This window comes from Bidens hawaiensis, unplaced genomic scaffold (assembly GCF_021521415.1).
Source record: "Bidens hawaiensis isolate Kalapana, Puna unplaced genomic scaffold, B.hawaiensis_p1.1 tig00005035_1, whole genome shotgun sequence".
In the NCBI taxonomy this organism is placed as follows: Eukaryota; Viridiplantae; Streptophyta; class Magnoliopsida; order Asterales; family Asteraceae; genus Bidens; species Bidens hawaiensis.
Window position 1 is genome coordinate 1076499 of NW_027491320.1, and position 14628 is coordinate 1091126.

The 14628-nt window shown below is 35.8% G+C and overlaps 3 protein-coding genes across 3 annotated transcripts; all 3 read right to left on the bottom strand.

Annotated features, from left to right (window-relative positions):
- Nucleotides 1-4421: 4421 nt before the first annotated feature.
- LOC143628622 (uncharacterized) lies at nt 4422-5240 on the bottom strand. Its single transcript, XM_077098161.1, has one exon. It carries the CDS (start codon nt 5238-5240, stop codon nt 4422-4424), a length of 819 nt encoding a protein of 272 aa, XP_076954276.1.
- A 336-nt stretch (nt 5241-5576) lies between these two features.
- On the bottom strand, nt 5577-7073 carry LOC143628623 (uncharacterized). The gene is made up of 3 exons (XM_077098162.1): nt 7041-7073; nt 6516-6955; nt 5577-6180 (listed from the first exon to the last, which is right to left on the bottom strand). Exons 1-3 carry the CDS (start codon nt 7071-7073, stop codon nt 5577-5579), a joined length of 1077 nt encoding a protein of 358 aa, XP_076954277.1.
- A 2676-nt stretch (nt 7074-9749) lies between these two features.
- LOC143628642 (transcription factor bHLH35-like) lies at nt 9750-13462 on the bottom strand. Its single transcript, XM_077098178.1, has 5 exons — nt 13371-13462; nt 13117-13282; nt 12260-12496; nt 11995-12165; nt 9750-9917 (listed from the first exon to the last, which is right to left on the bottom strand). The coding sequence occupies exons 1-5, from the start codon at nt 13433-13435 to the stop codon at nt 9828-9830; spliced, it is 729 nt and encodes a 242-aa protein (XP_076954293.1). The 5' UTR covers nt 13436-13462; the 3' UTR covers nt 9750-9827.
- Nucleotides 13463-14628: the final 1166 nt, after the last annotated feature.

Below are 14628 nucleotides of genomic sequence, written 5' to 3' on the forward strand. Positions count from 1 at the left end.
ATTACGACATGTTAGATGTAGGCCATAATCATGTATAACATGTGTTTTAGATATGTATACATATACGCGTTATTAGTGTATTAAACATACGTGTTACTTGTGTTTTAACAGGTAGAAAGAAAACTGCAAAGGGAAAGAGAATAGTGGCAAAAAAGTATGAAGGAGGTGGGTTAAGGACTCGCTCGTCGCCAAAACAGCTAATTTCATGCATCGAAAAGCTGTCAAGGACACAACGGGCCACCGTTTGAAGCATAGGATTTGGGAAAATGCTACAATCTAAAGTAGACGGTATACCGGCTGGGTTAGGGCATTTCGTGGTTGATAAGTTCAACGCGGCTAATATGGAGATTGATTTGGGTGCCAATAAGCTCAAAATAGACAACGACACAATCCACCAACTGCTCGGGATACCAAACAGCGGTATACAGTTATCGTCGACTGATTGTACCAAGAAGTTTGTAGGAATATAAGAAACTTGGAAAAAGAGGTTTCCGGGAACGTATGTCGCACCAACCGAGATAGCTGAAAAGATTGAAGATAACCGTGATGACGGTGGGATGATGTTCAAGCTTGACTTTTTGGCGATGTTCTTTAGCGCGATGGGTGAGATTCAACAGACGGGGAAATGCAAGCTTGAATTCATTTATCACATAAGAGACGACACAAACATCTGTGATATTTATTGGTGCTCTTTCATCGTTAATTCAATGAAAAAATGCAAGTCTGGTTGGAGAAGATGCGATCTGAAATCAATATTCCTGGCCCGCTAACGATACTCGTGGTACGAATTTCATTAAATAAATGATTGTAAATTTTTTTAGCATTATTAAACGTGCGTGTATCTAACGGTTGTAAAAAAAATGACAGTTAACCTATGTGGATAGAGTCACATCTCCTGGGTTTAATATGGAACGTAGCATGAGCCCGATAAAATTTTGGAGCATGGAAAATCTGAAAAAAAAGGAAAGGTTAGAAAAGAAACGTGGAGGTTTTGGACAGGGTGAGATTAGGGACATGTGTTTGGGTGTGGATGGAGATGAAAGCGAGGACGAAACAGAGACTAACACGTCTGCAAATCTGTATAGCCCGAATGATCTGTCGGTACGACTTACAACCATCACACGTGTATATATTTAGTATAATGGGACTGTTAGCATTAATAACTTATGATGTGTTTTTTTATTAACAGGGACATGTGACTAAGCTTGACACGCTATTCGAATATGCCATCAAAGACAAAAAATAATCGAAGGAGCTCTGCGTGAAGCACGTTCGGCTTTTCCAACAATTAGCGAGATAAAGACTTTTTTTGACAGGTATAAAAATTTCTACAAAGATGTTGTAAACATCGAGGACGACAATGCGAACGTTGATGGTGAGAAGATTGAAGTCGAGGCTGAAGAGGAGGAGGGTGACAATGCGAACGTTGATGGTGAGAAGATTGAAGACGATGCTGAAGAGGATGAGGGTGGTTTGAAGCTGTATGACGTGATAAACAGATAAAACAAAAGAAGTCGATTATGAAAAACCGAGTTTCAGTTTCGGTTTCAGCTCCCAAGAATCAGGTGGCATGGATAACAACACGAATGCTAATGAAAACACGGGTATATGGTCGTACCAACCAGTTGACATAGAACAGGTGATGATTGATGAAGAAATGATGGTTTGTCGGTACCTAAGAGGACTGGTAGAGTTTAAAAAGAATAAAAAAAGAAAGAGCACAAGGTTGAAATCTACAGAACTTTCGGAGAAGGATGAAGACGGGATTACTGATAAAACATTCGGGTAAAAATGTTTTATTAATTTTTTATACACGTATTATGTTTGTAATTACATATGAAAACATAGTAGTGCGTGTATGTAGCAATATGCACATATATTAATGCATATATGTAACACGTTAATATGGCAGTAGCGTGTATGTGTACGGTTCATGAAACATTATGTAAGTATTGATGTTTCACGCATACACGTTATTAAGCTGGTGCATATGTACACTTACTATATTATTGCTATACGCATTAAAGTGCGTATATGTGCTGTTAATTATACATGCGTGAATAATACATATATGTACTATATAAACATATGGGGTTTTCAATTTAATATATATAATGTTAGTATTTGTTATCAATTTAATATTACACAGAAAGGATATGTTAGACGTTGACTATGGTGTTTCCACGAGAGCTTATTTGTTGGAGTCTTTGTTGCCGGGTAATCCGGTTCAGCGAAGCGTGGTTGACTGTTGGGTCACGGTTTTAAACTATCAAGAACAATTTAGAAGCCCGGGGTCAATAAACCGTTTATTTTGTCGCGCATCAACGATTGTAAGTTTACAGTATATATAGCCTTAGAATAATTTGAATAACGCTTATATAAACTAATATTGAAGTGGCATTAATTAAATATGCAAGATTGGATGGATGCATGCTTACACAGAATAAATCAACACATGAACAAAGAGTAAACGCGTTTAAAAAAACCTGTTGTCTGTGCTAAATAAGGATGAAAGCAAGATGGGTTTAAGAGAGTATGATGCGGTGTTGTTTCCAATTTATGAAAAAAATCACTTTTGTGTAATCGCTTTCGACATGAGGGAAACTGGTTTTTATGTTTTCGACAACCTGGTGAAGACCGTGTATGGAGTTAGAACCAGCACAGTTTACGTGAACAAAAGCACGCTGTAGAAAGTGGTAAGTCAAGGCACAGTATAAAAATATTATTAGCGATGAATACAAGAAGGCAGTCGGTAATAAACATGCGTAGTATGTTAACAAGTTGAACATGTATTACATTATAAATATATACTGTTGTCATACACGTTTGTTATAATGATATTTTTTTTCGTTTACACAGATTGACATATTCGGCAGGTACCTGACATTGGTTGGACACCCAAAGGCTAAAGAGATTATGCGTACATGGTCGCCAACAAGAGTGGAGTTACCATGGAAAACATCAAGCAACGTAACAGATTGTGCTGTATTCGCGATGCGACACATGGAGTGCTATAGAGGAGGAGATCGTGTCGAATGTGACTTCAGCGTGGAAGAAGACAGAAAGGTAGAGCAGATCAATATTCTTAGGATGAAGTACATAGCTCGCATGTTGATTTCGGGAGTAAACAATGTAAGGAATGGCATGTTGGCGGATGCTAGAGAATGGGAAAGCAAAAAACCAAAGCAGGTTGTGGTTAAAAAGGTTCGTTTTAAGGAGGGTTGATGGATAAATGTTGAAATAAACGGTAATCGTATAAAAACATATGGTGTCATGTAGTTTATGCATGCTTATTTTGTTTTGTTTTGACACGTGTAATTGAATTAGACGGTTGGATGGTATGGTTTTAAACATTTGTCTTGGTTGTGTTGTTTGTTTTGATATTTGCAAGTTAATGGAACAGTTGAATGGTATGGATGCAAGTGTTTGTGTTAGTTGAATGTGTGTAAAAATGCATAGGGAATGTGCAACGTATACGATGATGTTTGACATGTAAACAGAACGTGTGACTGGTACAATATACATGGAAAGTGTGATGCACATGTGTAATGTGAAAACGTAACAAGGATATATACAGGTACCAACGTGTGATGCACACGTGTAATATGAGAACGGATATATGGGGACCAATGTGTGATGCACACATGTAACATGAAAACATAGTAAGAATAGATAGTGACCATACATTACATTATACAATTTTGGAGATTAAAAAACACGTTAAATTAAGAGGTGCAAATAAAAAAGAATGAACATGCGTATACGCATTATAATGCGTACACGCAACCTGATAGTCAGTGTAACATTAAAAAGCGTGTGTAAATGTGTATACACAATACAATATTCAGAACGTAGAATGTAAAAAAAACACAGGTATATAAAACATACAACACACAAATGATAATGCACGAGTCAGAAAACATGCGCAAATGATATATACCACGCAACTGCACCCGTCTAAAACAGTTTAAACACAAGTATAAAAATCAAAATATTAATCTGTATTACACAAACATAAGTTTCATTGGGCTGTACCAGCAGTCATTTCAAATTTTATTAAAATGCATAATCGTCTAATACGAAAACATAAGACGCGCTTATTGAATATATAACAATGCATTGCGCGTATGTAACATCAAGTGCATAAAATAAAGGACAGAATTACAAATTTTGTCCTTTAAAAAAAGAAAAATTACGGTTCGTGTCCTTTTCTTACTTTCCTTACAGGCGGTGTACTTTAAACTTTTTTTTCTACAAGTTTTGTCCTTTACGCTAACTGGGTTAGAAAAAGTCAGTTAAATCCCCTCACGTGAGGTGCATGTGAGGGCATATTGGTCTTTTTGCCTACCCTGCAACTTCTTCTTCTTCTTCTTCATTTTGCAGATCTTTACCTTCCCCTCCTTTCTCTCTTATTTCTCTCTCTACGCCACCACCATCACCAACGCCCACCCCCAGCTCCGGCTCCGTGAATGCTGCTCGCCGTGATCTGCTCCGGCCACCGATGACGTCACCTTAGGGTTTGAAGCCACAAAATAAGACGACGAGGACGATGACGTAATCATAAACCCACTGAACAAGCCATCGCACCGGACTCTCTCCTTAATGCATTCCTGTCCGCCGGTGCGCATGGCGGCGTGTTTTGGCTTCCCTTCGCGGTGTGACTCCACGCGCCGTAGCGTGCAGTCGCCGAACCCGGTTGAGATTCGCTCGAAGAAGTCGCCGGAGAAGCTCCGGCTACCGCACCCGACGGATCTGGATCTGGATACCTTCCGGTTGTACGGACATGGGCTTTCGGTTTCGGTTTCTTCAACCACGATGATTTCACTGTCGGTTTGATTAGATCTGATATTGGATGCACGTAAGATGTTCGACGAAATGTCTCTGTGAGTTTTGGGGTGTTTTTGTAAGTGGATGAATGACCAGAACCCACGTTTGTGTGGGCTGGTTAAGTTGTCGTCTAAGTAAGTTGCTGACGACTTGCTTCGTTTCAAAAGTATATTATTATTATTCTTCTTATTATTATTATTATTATTATTATTATTATTATTATTGCCATCAATAATAATATCATGGTCTTTCTTTTTCTTCTTTTTCTGACCAATCATATACATCATCCGTGACCGGTTGGAATGGTAGTGGTGACGGTGACACTTGGTGGTGGTGCTACTACTAGTGGTTGTGGTGTTGGTGCTTGGGGTGATGTGGTTGTTTGAAATACTTGAAGTAGTATTTGAAGCCATGATGGAATGGTTGTTCCCATTGTTGGTGGCGTAGAAAGAGAAATAAGAGAGAAAGGAGGGGAAGGTAAAGATCTGCAAAATGAAGAAGAAGAAGAAGTTGCAGGGTAGGCAAAAAGACCAATATGCCCTCACATGCACCTCACGTGAGGGGATTTAACTGACTTTTTCTAACCCAGTTAGCGTAAAGGACAAAACTTGTAGAAAAAAAAAGTTTAAAGTACACCGCCTGCAAGGAAAGTAAGAAAAGGACACGAACCGTAATTTGGCTTTTTTTAAAGGACAAAATTTGTAATTCTGTCTAAAATAAAGCATGCATGTAATATTAAATGCATAAAATCAAATAGAAGCAACACGTTTGGACCGTGTGGCATAACGGTTGACGGAACGGTCGGTGGTTGACTTGGAAACAACAGCATCAGCTAAAACAGCAGCGGTGGCGGCTTCTTTGGCAGCTTTGACCTTTTCACAGTTACGGGAGTCATGATCGATCACGTATTTGTTGCATTTGTGACACAGCCTTGGGTTTTTGTTACAATTTTCCAACAGTTTTTCAACTACGCTGACTTGACGTTTAGTACCCGACCCCTTATTTCTAATACCAGTCGGTGGCTTGATAGTCACATCAACCGTGTCGGGCTGTCCAACAAGCTCGCTTATAATCGAACGTTTATTGTTACAAGGTGGCTCAGACGGGAACTCTTTAAACACCTTGTCTTTTATATCTTTAAGCTGGACAAGGAGGGAATTGAGGCAATCCGGTTTGTGTCTCAGCCGGTCAGCGCATTCAGTTAATATTTCAAACATGTTGCATCTAATAACGGACTCCTCGTCATCTTCAGTCGAATATCTGTTCGAGATGTCATGAACCCTGTCCGGAAGCACGTTTCTCATCCACCGAGCAGGCAGGTATTTGTCAGGTATCAATTCGACCTGGTTGTACCTAAACACGCAAAAAGCATGTCTGCAAAGATATCCAACACGCGTGAACCCCATGCACGAGCAAGAAACAGTTGTATCATGTGCATTAAAGTCGACCTAGGTATTCTAACCAACAAAAAATATAACATGAAAAATAAGGTGAATGCCGAGGAATGTAAGCGTTAACATGTAAACATAAAAATAACAGAAAACATAAACAAACTTACCACATAATTGTTGACTACTTTGAATCTTTTGTTGGTATGTGCAATGTTGAATTTTTTAACGCCGTCTATTTTCGAAGAACTTGTAATATAACACCGCCTCATTCCTCTGTAAATTTCCTTTTGAACCTACAGGAATATTTTGCGTGTATATATCTTGGACGCGTGTATTTCCAAAGGCAGTTTTTCGGGCATTTTTGGTGTCGTTGTACTAGTTTCAATGTCAAGCTCGAGTTGAGTTTTTCGTTGTCTGTCAAGAGCAGTGCCAAAACACAATAGAAACTGGACAAGCGTGTTGGCATGACTGGTGTTGACCTTAAAAAGAGAATTGGAGCTTTCACATATCAATGTGGTTTTCATAAGGCAACACCATTGTATTTCTCTGAAATAACAAGGGACCCATTGCTCCCTAATTGCATAAATCTCGGTAAGCCAATGATGATCACTCAAATTAGGGTCATCAATAAGCAATTTCCACTGCTCTTCAAATGTAGAAGGTGTTATAAACAAGTTCCACACCAGTTTATGTATGGAAACTTGCAAATCTGTATTTGCTAATAAGTCACCCGAAATCTGTTAAAAATTGCACGAGCGTTACATATGTTCATCATATATAACAAAAATAAAAAAATTAAAACAAAAATTAAAATAATTGTACCTTTAATGGTATCTTCTTAACAATGTGCCACATGCAAAGTCGGTGAATTGACTGGTCAAACACAACACGAACAGCTTATTTAACCGCAGCATCTTGATCGGTTAAAACGAGTTTGGGCTGTTTTTTATGTGTTTTAAGAAACTTGTCGAGTAACCACTTGTAAGACTCGATAGTTTCGTCATATATTAGACCAGCACCAAATGTCACACACTTCTTATGATGATCCATGCCAGTAAATTGTACAAATATCATCGTTGCATTTTGAAACATCGTCAGCCCAAAATATATACCGGAGTTCACTTCCAACAGCTTTGTACTCAAACGAGAAATTTGGCAAGTTGACCGAACGAGACGTCATTGTGTCCATAATCATTTGCGCATCTCTGTCAGAAATAAAGAGGCGGACATCCCTGGTAGCATTTTGGAAATCAGTTTTAGTGCCATTGACGTTGTGAGATCCACCCTTTAACGAACATTGCAAGTTATAGGCAATGTTTGGACCAATTTTGTTTAAACTTAGTTTGTGAATGAAATTGCGTTCAGAATACCCAATTTTTCGTCGTTTCTTTGTAAACTCCATAGCGTTCGGTCCAATCAGCTCATGGATATGAATATCAACAAAATCATATATCTTGAATCTCATGGTGTTTGGAACGGGTTTCAATCTTAGGCGGGCATTGCAACACACGGCCTTGGAGCTGCTGCGACGCGAGGTCGAAGCAGAGTTTGTGTTAGTTGAATCAAAATCTTGAAATTTCGGTTTTCCAGCTCGAGTACAAAGCATGTATCTGTGTGTTACCGAACCCTTGACTCGTGTAATATTGCTTAAACGTATTGAAAACCCAGATTTTTCAGCATACGTGTTATACATATTGACAGCATCGTCTCACGTTTCAAACTCCATATCTTTGACAGGCACAAATTCTTTGGGCACGTTAGGTTTCCAGTATGTTGTTCCGTTTGGTGTATGGTAAACAATACTCGACACATATCCTGTATAAGGTCGAATATATTGTAACAAATACATTAACATTTAAGACGCGTTACGTGAAAGTAACAAATATCGCATAGTGTTAACATTAGATAACACGTCATGTAAGACAGATTGTTAACAGGTATAGTGCACATGTGTATTGTATAATATGGGGAAAAGGTGCTATAATACGTATATGCAATATAAAACACATACGTAATATATATCATTTACGCATTGAATATCAGGTTGTATGCAGATCCATAAAGTCAATATGTTACCTCGATGTTCAACACCAACAGATTGCATATTATTATCGGTTTGGACACAATAGCTTGAAGCACCATCGCCGGATGACACTGAATATGAAACACTTGATTGATTGGCACAAGATTCTGATACAGAGTCGGTTATTTCAGCATAGTCGTAACCGTTTGTTGCAGTAACAAAGGTTTTTGACATAGAATCGTTCAATTGAACCGATAATGCACCATTAATTGCAACAATGCTTCCAGACGAGTCGATTTCTGATTAAACAAAAGCAAAAACACGATTATAATTGAATCTAAGGTAGTAAAACGAATTTAGCCTAACAATACCTTCGATCAACATGTTAGGAATAACGGGATGAACAGCGTGCGTGATTAGTGGAGCTCGATTTCAATTAGATTAGGACGATTCAATTAATTGATCTGGGCATCGATGGATTGAGATTGAACTTTGAACAGGGGAAGGAGATATACTGATAATGGAAGGAATCGTGATAAGGGAAACAATATTTGGGGGAAAATATAGTTTTGAGATGTTTTACATATTTACCCCCTTAACTTAGTAGTTCTCTCCATAAAATGGAGTTCTCTCATGATCCTCTCCCTATATATATATATATATATATATATATATATATATATATGAAAACCTGTGATTGAATAAAAAACCGAGCTCCGAACAAACTATTCGGAACTGAAAAAGGAATTTACACCAATAAGAGAGGATTCTTAATCCACTCATCCCAAGCGACTCTAGCTTTATGATTTCTACTAGTTTACCATAAAAAAGAAAATTAAACAATATTCTCTAAAATCTCTCCATTTCTAACCTTGTTCGGTTAAAAAACAATCTTATTTATGAATCTCCAAAAACTCCACCAAGTTGTAAACAAACCACTTCAATTAATACTTTTTGTTTCAAACTAATACGATTATCATCCATTAACATCAACGGATAATATTTTAATAGCTTTATTTGTGGTTGGGCGAATTTTATTAAGTAGTATTAGCCAAGAGCTAAAGGTGACAACAAACAATAACAAGAATTATAACCAGAAATTACACCAATTTTTTCACAAAACATTTTTACACTTGGAACGATTTCTAATCCAAGGTACCGATACCGGTACCGTGTATGTCCACCATCGCTTTGGAGAGATTTGCCACTTCTTCCCAAAAAATAGCCTCATTTCTTGTCTTTCATATGCACAAACATGCCTTGAGAGTACTTCTATATAAAATCTTATCTTTACAATGACTCAAATTACTAGCTTCATGAATCTTTAGTAAATCTCTTTACCGAAAAGGTGAAAATGAAAAGGATATTATTGCACCTATTACCAACCAAATTTCAAACCAAAGTGACGAAATAACAAGACATAAAACGATGATCACTAGTTCTTCTAATCCTTTAAAATAGTAATATATATATATATATATAGAGAGAGAGAGAGAGAGAGAGATGGAATGTGATGCACTTTGATCTATTAATGTTGGTTACAGTCTGTATTCTTAGAAATAGAAGAAGAAAATAATAGTTGTCTTTCACATGATGATTGGAGTTTGAGGATGATTTAAAGCGGATATAGCTGTTTCTATGTGCATCTTCAAAAGATCTATCTCTTCCTTCTCAGCCTGCACTTACAAACAATCATTTTCTTATTAAGAAATCGGCCACATGATCATATATAAAGCATATTTTAGAACATATTCTCCTATTCTAAATACTCTAAATAACTAATCACTTATTAATATTGCTGGTTACTTTGTCATTATTCCCATAAAGACGGATACAAGGCAGCGTCAGTGTCAAGTTACATTACAAAATTTATAGTTAACTTGTTTCGCATTATATAGTATATTTTATTCAATCTTATTTATAAATTATCATGTGTTATATAGAATTAGGTACTCGTTTATAATGAGTTGTATATTTATTCAACATCTAAGACGCTCCAACACTGAATAAGGCGTGAAACGAATAATGAGATTAAAGATGTCATAGATAATGCTTAAAATAATAATCATATGCTTTTGTTATAGTTTAAAAAGCTCAAAATCCGTGATTTATAGGTTTAAAAAGGTCAAAAATCAAAATACTCCCGTCACTTTTATAGTTGTGGCAAAATGCTCTAATATTAAAGAGAAAGAGAATATAAATAATTCCCAAGTTGTGGAGATAGTTTAATTGTCTAATCTATTTGTCCTTTCCTTATATGTTTACAAACGTGATAAAATAGCACCAATGATTTTATAAACAAAGGGTTTTGTATAATAAATAATCATTAAAGTGTTGTCATATATGATAAGATACCTTTTGAAGGATAGTCGCTTAGTATTATGTCATATTAAGTAACTTCTAAAATATTTGATATAATCATGTACAGTATCAACTAAATAAATTAAATATAAATAACAATTAATTCATTACAGGTGTACTGATCATCTTAAAATAATATTGAATAATTTTCTAAGTTTTCCTTGTAATTTGCGCCGTAATATTATATGTTTACAAGCGTGATAAACATAGCATCATGATTTATATATTTATAGAGGAGTTTTGTATAATAAAATATTTTTTTTTTAATATAATGTCACCTTTGACAGAATACCCTGTAAAGAATAGTCGCTTAATATTATGTTGCATTCCCTTTAAGGCTTTAACTCATCAAAATGATGTTTAAAAATAAATAACACTTGATCCGTTTAAAAATAAATAAAAACGGCTTCATGCATCCAATGATTAGTAATGCGGTATTTAATACCCAGAAAATAACACTTTGGCGACAAGCTACCAATTAGTAATACACCCTTTATCTAAAGGATATCTTTTTTTAAAACAATATCTATATATTTAAGGTTCTCTTTGATTTTGGTGTTTTAAAAATGGGCCTGGACTGGATATTGAATAGGTTGCTCTATCATTTTAAGCCTGAAAAACAAACAACATAAGTTTTATAATATTATTTTCTTTATACTTTTATTTTTTAGTATTACACTATAAGTTTTGAAATAGAGTAATTATTATTACACTATTTTATTTTCTATAACATAATTACTTTAAATCAAAACTATAATTACTTTATTTATATGTTAATTTTATTTGCACCGGACTCCACCTGTATATATCTATATATAAGTTAAAAAATGTTAATTTTTTTAAATTAAATTATTGGTATTTCATAATTATTTAAGGCCCAGCCACCATCGATGTTTCCATGATTTGGTGAGACATGTTAGATAATTGAGAAATCATGTCCCATATATGTAATTAACTATATTTCTTTAAGACAAATTATCCTCCCGTGATCTTTGGACCAAATTTTTTAAGCTGGATTATTATAATGATGTCTAAGTTTATCTATACACAGTTAAAACAATATATTGCATGTTTTAGAGGTAACCATCGATACATAATAAGAAAAATAGTACTCTGACTTGGAGAACTAACAAGAATCATAATATAGTTATCAAGTGAAAATGATATAACTGTAATAAAATTAAATAGTTTTTCTCCCTACTAGTTAAGTTAATTCATTGATATTTTAAAGCATGATAAGCAATTACATAATTATTTTATGTAACAAAGTTCAAAGCAGCAGGTGAATTACATGGCTCTCATTTTTCTTCAACTTAAAACGGATAATAATATATATGTTAACTTCTTCATTTGAATATTTTACAAAGAAAAAAAGAAAGTTAAAAAGGATACCTGAATAAAGAGAGTATTTAAAAGCCTTTGAGGAAGAGCAACAATTGTGGCCGTAACAATATTAAGCTTTAAAGATTCAAAGACCTCACAAAGCTTTACAATTGTGTCTCTTCTTTTGCTACATTTTAAGGTCACCAATGCAATCTTCTCCCCCACAGATTCCACATTCAGCTGTCACATTTGTTTGTATTTTTTTTATATTATATATATTTACAAACAGTTGCATATATTCAATAAAAATAGATTACCAAAATTCATGACTTACTTCTTGAATTTCAATTGGATTCACCCACGATCCACTCGGATCAAATGCCTGATCAGCTCGTATCTTCTTCGATCGTTCCATTGCCATATACACCTCAGCTTCTTCACATAGTTCCATATTATCAGGCTCTACTTTTCGAGACTCCAGTTCCATCAACTCCAACTGGATCGTTCGCTCTTGTTCATGCAATACTTGAATGTAATCGATTGCGTCTTTAATTATTGATGCCTTGTCCATCTTCACAAAACGAAAAAAATGCACAGATCATGAGTCAACTTTAGGAGAGTAAACAAGCCAAGCCACTCGTGAGCTCGATTCTAAAATTAAATATGTATAATAAATAAGCCGAGCTTGAGCCTAAAATAAGAATGTTTAATAAACGAGCACGAACTTGACCCTAAAAATAAGCTCGTTTAATAAACGAACCTGAGCCCGAGCTTCACTTATCAAGCTCTAGCCGGCTAGTGAGACTGAAGAGCCTATTATTTATATAATTTTTATTTAATATTTGAAGTATGTATTCATATTACCGTTATTAATACACACATACACATACAGATTTATGATAAAAATACTTAAATAATATATATATGTTATATATAAAATTATTAGTTAAAACTCATATAAAAAATATATAAAATAAATAACAATAATTAACGAGCCTAATCTAGCTCGAGCTGGGTTCTTATTTACACTTGTAAGCACTAGTCAACTTTCATTTTTGACTTTTGATGTTTCAAAGCAAATTCAATAAAATAACAATTGTTATGATTATTATTATTATTTTTATAATAATGATTGCAGGATGTTGAACAAAATTGAAGAGTTAGTGGTTGAGTGCGGAGGGAGGATCAGACCTTACCAATATTAGGGACAACTGCCCTAAGCGCATAGAGCCGATCATTAAGCTTCTTCCTCCGGTTCCGTTCAGACATGATGTTTTTGGAGGCTGTTGCCGACTGGCTTCCGTCAGGCGAGCTCGAATCATAGTAGCCCGAGAGTGTTTCCTCCAATCCGCCCCAACTATATATATATATATATATTACGTAAAATAATATATATATTTATTATTATGAGAAATTTGAAATAAGAGATTTGCAAGTACAAGTACCTGAAATCTTCGGCTGGATGGACGGAATCCCAATAGGTGGAGTTTGAATCGCCAGTGTTTTCCATGGAAGATGATGGTTTTGGTATGGTGAATGCAAATAATAATAAGTGCAAGGAAAGACAAGGGGCCTATTTATAGGGAAGTTTGGGGTTCTATTTATTGAACCTGCATTCATAGTTTCATACCATATCAAGTAATTGGGGAGGGGTGGTGGATGTGGTGTGATAACTCATCATACACCTCACCTAATCAAATGGTGTCACATCATCAATCTCAAATCCATTACATGTGATGGTTTTTTACTAGAGGTGGTGGTGTGGTGTGATGGTGTGTGATGGTTTTTTTAGTAAATACTAAATTAAATAAAAAAAAACAATATTTTACATTAATTAAAAAATAAAACAAAATTATATTAAACAAAGACAACTAAATTAAAAAAACCGACAAAAAATAAAAAAAAACCTACGGCCCTTCCCAACCCCACTTGTCGTATATCTCGCGTTTTCGTTGAAGTAGGAGCAATTTAACGGGTTCATCAAGATGCTCGTGCGGTTGTAGGAGGATTTGTAGATCGGCGTTTTTTTGTTTTTCATTCAAATGAGTGATATACGCCTCCTCACGCTTCATTTTTAACATATGAGCCTCTTTCCTAAACTCCTTCTTCTCGGCCATTTCCCCATCCTAGCCGACTTGTATTCGGCGAAGTTTTCGGCCACCACTTCCTTTCCAAGTCTTGACGGTTCCCCACTTTTCTTGCGATTCGGCCGTGTGGGTGTGGGTATGTCTTCGTCGGGATTGTCTTCGGGTTCTTCGTTCAAGTTCATGTTCGGCATGTTGCATGATAGGCCGCCGGTTGACGTCGTGTAGTCCCCGGACTCGGAAGTTTTTGATCTTTTTGAACAAGATCCTTTCTTCCTTGGAGCCGTTGGTCCGTTCAAATCGACGAACGGAATCGGTACCCACTTCGTGTGACGTCTCGCAACCTGCCACACATCCAAGTGGGGAAAATCCTTACATTTGTAAACTGAGACATATTCGCGCATAGCGTTCGTTATCATAGTCGCCTCCTCGCTCCGCTTTGTGGAGTTCGGGTCTACAAAACATTTAGAAAAAATATATTTATAACAAATTGTAAAAATAAAGTACTAGATTATAAGATAAATAAACTAAAATAGTTACCTCTTGGACGTAACAAGCGTTAAATTTTGACATTTTTCAATTCAAATCTCCCCACTTGCCAATCATTTGATCCTTGTTT

What these genes read in the sequence shown, in the direction of transcription:
- LOC143628642 (XM_077098178.1), bottom strand. Translation starts at nt 13,435, where the DNA reads ATGGAAAACACTGGCGATTCAAACTCCACCTATTGGGATTCCGTCCAT. An exon ending in TTGTCCCTAATATTGGTAAG is followed by an intron (nt 12,497 to 13,116) that starts GTCTGATCCTCC and finishes CGTTTTGTGAAG; the next exon opens with ATGGACAAGGCATCAATAAT. An exon ending in TAAATACTCTCTTTATTCAG is followed by an intron (nt 9,918 to 11,994) that starts GTATCCTTTTTA and finishes TTGTAAGTGCAG; the next exon opens with GCTGAGAAGGAAGAGATAGA.
- LOC143628623 (XM_077098162.1), bottom strand. Translation starts at nt 7,073, where the DNA reads ATGTGGCACATTGTTAAGAAGATACCATTAAAG. An exon ending in TTAAGAAGATACCATTAAAG is followed by an intron (nt 6,956 to 7,040) that starts GTACAATTATTT and finishes AATTTTTAACAG; the next exon opens with ATTTCGGGTGACTTATTAGC. An exon ending in TATACACGCAAAATATTCCT is followed by an intron (nt 6,181 to 6,515) that starts GTAGGTTCAAAA and finishes TTGCGTGTTTAG; the next exon opens with GTACAACCAGGTCGAATTGA.
- LOC143628622 (XM_077098161.1), bottom strand. Translation starts at nt 5,240, where the DNA reads ATGGCTTCAAATACTACTTCAAGTATTTCAAACAACCACATCACCCCA.